Raw genomic sequence first — 6,487 nt, forward strand, 5'->3', positions numbered from 1 at the left:
ATATAATACATGAGTACTTGAAAACACAGTTGAACCACTTTCATTATTTTAAAAACAGATCGAATCAAATTAATCGATTAAGAACTGTGAATCTAAATCGAATCGATTAGACTTTGGTGAAAATACTCAGCCCTAGTGAAGAACTTTGCTGATTTCTCTGATTTTCTTTTTTCTATAATCAACTTTTTTACCTTTTTTTCTGATTTTATTTAATTTTTTCTTTTTAAACTTCTCTCTTTCAGATTTTCACAAATTACAGCTTTTTCTTATTGTGTTTTCCATGTCGCATTCTCTTAACTTCAAGCCCATAACGAATGCTCACTCTTGACCAATAAAAATTGTCTTGCTAACATCTCGCAGACCAATAAAAATGGATTTTTGATCCTCACTCCAGAGGAAAGCCCGCCCCCAGATATGAAGGGAATGTAAACTGTTAAATGCTGTTTGCAAAGAATGAAATTCATAAAACTCAACCTAAAAAAAAGAATTAAAAAATAAATAAATCTGTGAAAACAGCAAAGTTAATTTCTAAAGTTTTTATTTATCAATAATTTTTTTTTTTTCCTGCAGGTTGCAGGTATGATCCACTTTGCTCAGGCAGTCAGAGGACAGTCTGATCTGACTCGGCTGATGATCAAACAGATGGGAGAGGCTTTGGACTCGGCTCAGCCTGAGGCCTTCACTGAGGCCATGTTTAAACTGGCTGCTTTGCTCATCAGCAGCAAAGGTTGGACTTCACTGGATTTCTTTATCTTCTGCTTTTTTTACATGACGTGATTTTGCTCCCGTCGTATTTCGTGTACAGAATGCGACCCTCAGCTCCTGCACCACCTCTGCTGGTCGCCCCTTAAGATGTTTACAGAGCACGGCATGGAGACTGCCATTGCATGCTGGGAGTGGCTGCTGGCGGCGCGTACGGGAGTGGAAGTGCCGGTACGTTGTGGGAAGTGTTTGACCTGTTCTTGTGTCCCTTGTGTTTTGGACATTAATGTTTTTTTCTTTTCTCTAGTTCATGCGGGAGATGGCAGGCGCCTGGCAGATGACGGTTGAGCTGAAGATGGGCCTGTTCTCTGATGCTCAGGTGGAGGCTGACCCTCTTGCTGCTTCAGAGGAAAGCCAGCCTGTCCCCTGCCCTCCAGATGTCACCCCTCACCACATCTGGATCGAGGTCAGAGAGCGTCTCTGTTGGGAGAGGATGATATCACTGTTATGAGTATGTTGCCTTAACATCTGTAGCTTCTCTCCTTGGTTCCCAGTTTCTCATCCAGAGGTTTGAAATAGCAAAGTATTCCAGCGCCGATCAGGTGGAGATTTTTGGCAGCCTGCTGCAGCGCTCCCTGTCCTTGGATGTCGGTGGATCCAAGAGCGGCGGCCTGAACCGCCACGTTGCCGCCATCGGACCACGTTTCAGGTATTCCAAAACTTCAGGGCCTTTCCACTTAAAATATGGAAAGAAGTTTCTTCCATTGTTATTGCAAGCAAAGAGCATGTTTTGTTTTGTAAACAGATTAGGAAAAAAAGCAATCCAGAAATGAAACTTTGGCAGTGACTTTGCTCATTTCTCAAAAAAAGAATCAAACATTTTTTATTTAATTTTTTATTTTTTATACTTTTTTTCCCCAAGTTCTTTTTATATATATCACTTTTTCTTTTAACAGATTTCATATTCTAATTTATTTTACAAATTCCTGTTTTTCAGACAATTTGCGTTTTCCAAATAAGATCCTTTGGAGTGAGGAGGTAAAACAGATTGAAAAGAATACACTTCATAAAACTCAATCTGGCAAATAGAAAGTGGAAAATAAAATTTTAAAAGTAAAATCTTTAAAACACTTTTAGAAAAACTACTTTGAAAAAATTAAAAATTGAGCAAAATGTTTTAAAAAGAAAAAAATCCAAGACAGCAAAGTTAATTTTAAAACCTTAAACACTTTTTACTCTTCAAAAGCTGTAAAGATTAAGACATTTTATTTCTTAATCTTTAAAATGTCTATTTACAAAACATGTTCTTTGTTTTCAGCAATAATGGAAGAAATAACACTCCGTATTAAATGCATTAGTACCGGTGGAACTTTCCACTCATTTAGTCACACCAGAGCAACAGGAAACATTGTTCTATTTTACTGGGATTATATTTAACCAGTCAACACAAAATGTCACAAAATAGTGAATTGGAAAGAAAGAGATTTTAAGTTTTCAAAGGTTTTGCAAATTGTAATCCTTATTTTCCTTTGCTATTTTATCCTCTAATAAAATCCAGTGCATCTTATTTCCTTCAGTTCCATGCAGAGGTTGTGCTAAAACAGCGCCCTGAAACCTTCAGCTCCAGAGCCACAGATTGCTCTTTTCACCGTCCACAATAGCTCTAAAAAATGATGGCTCAAATTTACAAAAAATCTAAACTAATAGTTTTACAAATAAATTTATCTTTCGCAGAATAATTTTGTGGGAAAAAATAGTGACGACTGGTGGAGTTTTCTCCGGGGGGGGTCTATAAATTTAAAATGGTTTTACCAAAAACCGATCAAATGTATACTGAGTTATCACACCAGTATATTTATATGAATGCCAACAACATTGAAAAAAACCAAACATAATTTCATGTAGAGGTTTACTTTTTGTACATAAATCTAGCCCTTCTGTGGCTTTGTGAAGTTAATTTGTGTTTTGCATGGTCCAATATTGTTCACACCAAAAAAAAAAAAAAATGTACCAGTTTAATAATCGGGAGGCTATTAGTCAGCTTTATATTTTTCTAATATATAAAACCTATTTTCTGAGAATGTGTTTATTTAGGAGCAACTATAAAAATTAAGAGACACCTAGAAAAAGTGTACTATATTATATTATTTTCCAGATTGTTCATTCTTCTTTGCCTTTTCTATAAAGTGCTTTAAATTAGTCCTACCTGTCTATCCATGCTGGGTCAGATCCTGACATTTGAAAAAGGAGGCAGGGAGAGCAGAATAAAGCTTTAGCCTTGCTGCATGCAGTTAGCCAAGCCTTGTAGCTAAACGGTCCTGGAAAAGGACGTTTCTTGCACCATTTCTCTCTCTCTCCAATGCGTCTCCAGCCCCCGTGACTCGACCTGTCAATCATCCGCAAAACATCTGAGCTGTGGCGGGAGGTGGTGCACAAATACACTTCCTGCAAGATCAGGACGCTCCAGAGCTAGCTCTCCTATACTTCTGTATTACAGAGGAGCTACCGCGCATGGACAACTTTTAACAAGAGTCAATGGGCAAAGATTTTTGTGCCCTAGGGCGGAAATACGTCACTAATCCGATGATAAATGGAATGACGCTTTACCAGTCATTGAAGATTAAATATTTATCTTGCACATCCAAGAAATACTTATTAAGATATTTCCAAATATTTTAAATTTTAATTAAAAATTTAATTATAAATAAAGTATATATATTTTTTATATATTAATCAGCCTACCCAATATATTAATTGGGTAGGGTGGGGCGGCTCCCTAGCACCCTCTATTGGCAAGCCGTCACTGGAAAGATTAACATTAAAAGAAATTTTAGGATTTATTTAGATGTATTTTTTTCTCATCATCAGGTTAGGAACAGTTGTTGTTTTTTTTAAATCATTGTTCAAAAATATCAACAACAAGAGAAGAAAATGTTTCAATCCATCTTTTGTAAAAGTTTAGTTTCTCTTTTATTGAACATTAAATAGAAATAAAGTGATTGCTCTTTGAGAATAAACTATCTATATTTAATATTTATCAATAAATAGAAGCTTTAATGTTTAAGGAGCTTGTTTAACGTGTGTAGCTCTAAACGGGTCCGATTTAACTCGACTAAATGCCAAAAATGGCTGTTTGCATTGTTAAGGTTGCAGATTCCATTGCTAAAAAAAACCACACAAGTTTAAACAGTTAAAATATCACACTACACGCCACCAAGGTGTGAGAATGTGAATTGTTTCAGATTAAGGTTTCGTCTTCATGTTTACAAAATGTGTCAAATGAGAATGGATGAGTCTCTAAAGATGAAAATAGCAGAATTAAACTCATCTCAGGCGACAGACTTCAGACCAGATTGGAGGTTCAGCGTGACGGCCGTCCTGATATTCAGAGCCGCGATGCAGCGGTTTACATCAGATCTCATTCATTTAGAATATAACAGAGTATCTGTCCCCAAAACTTTTACCAATGACAGAATTGTATTTCCGGCTAAAAATACAAAAAGCTGGTATAGCTACCCCTAAAAATGACAAAAAACACAACAAAAAAACAAAAACCTTCTTTAGTTAATGGTTCTTCAAGGTAATCAGAGCAGAGATAAAAACAATCACTCTTTTTATTTTTGTCTCTACTAATATTGTTCTGGTATATTGCATAAAATCCTGATAAAACCTTTTAATGCTGATAATTTTAGCACAACAAAATAGCATGAAGAGGTATAAACAAAAAAGCATGAGAAAATATTTCAATATTTCTAGTTGTTTCTAAGCTGTGTTTCTTTGTGCGTTAGGCTGCTGACTTTAGGTCTGGCTCTGCTGCATTCTGACGTTCTCACCAACTCCACCGTCAGAAACGTCCTCAGGGAGAAGATCTATTCTACAGCCTTCGATTACTTCAGGTAAACATTAACCGTTTGATGCCGTATCGTCCCTAGTGTTGCACTGATGTCGTTTTTTGGCCCCAATACCCAATACCTGGCTGTGCAGTATTGGCCCACACCAATACCATCTGTTATAAATGGATGTGTGTGTGTATATATGAAGAACTGCATACTACTTGGATGTAAAATAATTACCATCATGGCTTTGTCAAGCTGCTGTCTACCTTTGTGAAGCAGGAAAAAAGTGAATCCAGTAGAACTTTTTATTGCCTACCTGGAATGGGTGACAATAGTTGAATAAACTTTTGGCTCTCTAAATGGTATCAGTGCCCTATTTGTTGGTACTCGCTGATACCAATGCCACCATTTTAGTGCTAGATCGGGGCCCCACCTCATACTGGTATTGGTCCAACAATAATCGTCCCAGTCATTGACGTTTAATCAATCGAAAGTTTCATGGTGAGTATTTTATCCTCTGATCCAATGTTCTCCCTAAGCTGCACATTCTCTGCGCCCAAGAAAATCTATGCAGCTACAAGAAACAACTGTTTTTTTCCCCATAAATTTTGTTACATAACATAGAGAAATGGAGAACAGTTATTTTTCAATACCATACTAAATTCAATATATATTAAAAAACAAACGAATAGGGAAAACAATTATTTAATTTTATTTCCTTTCTGGCTCTTATATCATCTCATCTTTATCATCTATAGCTCAGCTGGATGGTCCACCCTGCTTCATTGAATAATAAAATCAGCTGTTCATCTACTCTGCCATCCCATTGTCAAATATCACTTTCAAATGAGTTTTATAACATAAATTAATACATGCAAGAGTTGCATTTGCATGAATATGTTTAATTATATGTTCTTTAAAAAAGAAAAAAAGTACTGCAAACAAATAATTCAACAGGAAGAAGAATTCGTGGCTCTCTCGGCTTCCAAAACAATAAAGCTAGCAACAGCACTGCTATCCAACATTTCCACAGTTTCAATACTTCATATCATGAAATGCTTCTATTCAATTCAATTTCAATTCAATTCAGATTTTTTCTTATATAGCACCATTTATCAACACATGTCATCTCACTTACACTTTACAGTTTACCAGATCATCCAGTCAAAGATTTTCTATCTAACGAAAACCAGTTGATTGCATCGACTCATTGACTCGAAGGCAATACCTCACACTAAGCATGCTTGTAGCGACAGTGGAGAGGAAAAACTCCCTTTTATAAGGAGGAAACCTCCAGCAGAACCAGGTTAAGAGTGAGCGGCCTTCTGCTGAGGCCGACTGGGGTTCAAGGAGACAGAAGCAGAGATACAAAAAGCAACTGTAAAAGGCGGCCCCGTCCAGGAAACACACAGCCAGGCAGACGAGCTCTGAGTCAGCTCCCATGCCAGAGGACGAAGAGAGCACATCCAGCCAGTCACAGTCAGAGAAACCGGACCACACTGGAAAACAGGCCAATCTCCAGCATCTATAAACAAAGGTGTTGATAGCAGCAGCACAGCTGATATTTCTCTCCAGGATGGAGTCACAGCCAAACAGGAACAGACCAGATGAAGCTACTGTGAGAAAAGGCAGAGAGAGCAGAACGTTAGAGATTGAACTAACAGATTCTGCAAAGTGGGAGAATAGAGATAGAATGAAGCAGAATGATGAAAAGGGGTCCCTATGTCCTCCATCAGTCTAAGCCTATAGCAGCATAACTATAGAGATAGCTCAGGATAACCTGAGCCACTCTAACTATAAGCTTTGTCAAAAAGGAAAGTTTTAATCCTAGCCTTAAAAATAGACAGGGTGTCATCCCTTACGGCCAAAACTGGTAGTTGGTTCCACAGGAGAGGAGCCTGATAACTAAAAGATCTGCCTCCCATTCTACTTTTAGAAATTCTAGGAAC

General features: G+C 37.3%; 1 protein-coding gene across 1 annotated transcript in view; it reads left to right on the top strand.

The window, feature by feature from the left end:
- LOC107086063 (phosphatidylinositol 4-kinase alpha-like) overlaps nucleotides 1-6,487 on the top strand; it is a 77,972-nt gene that overhangs the window by 39,679 nt on the left and 31,806 nt on the right. Inside the window, 5 exon segments of the mRNA XM_015376804.1 lie at nucleotides 571-727; nucleotides 806-933; nucleotides 1,010-1,168; nucleotides 1,257-1,411; nucleotides 4,491-4,598. Of these exon segments, the coding sequence (XP_015232290.1) occupies nucleotides 571-727; nucleotides 806-933; nucleotides 1,010-1,168; nucleotides 1,257-1,411; nucleotides 4,491-4,598 (707 nt within the window).

This window comes from Cyprinodon variegatus, unplaced genomic scaffold, assembly GCF_000732505.1.
Source record: "Cyprinodon variegatus isolate N-32 unplaced genomic scaffold, C_variegatus-1.0 Scaffold142, whole genome shotgun sequence".
Taxonomy (NCBI): Eukaryota; Metazoa; Chordata; class Actinopteri; order Cyprinodontiformes; family Cyprinodontidae; genus Cyprinodon; species Cyprinodon variegatus.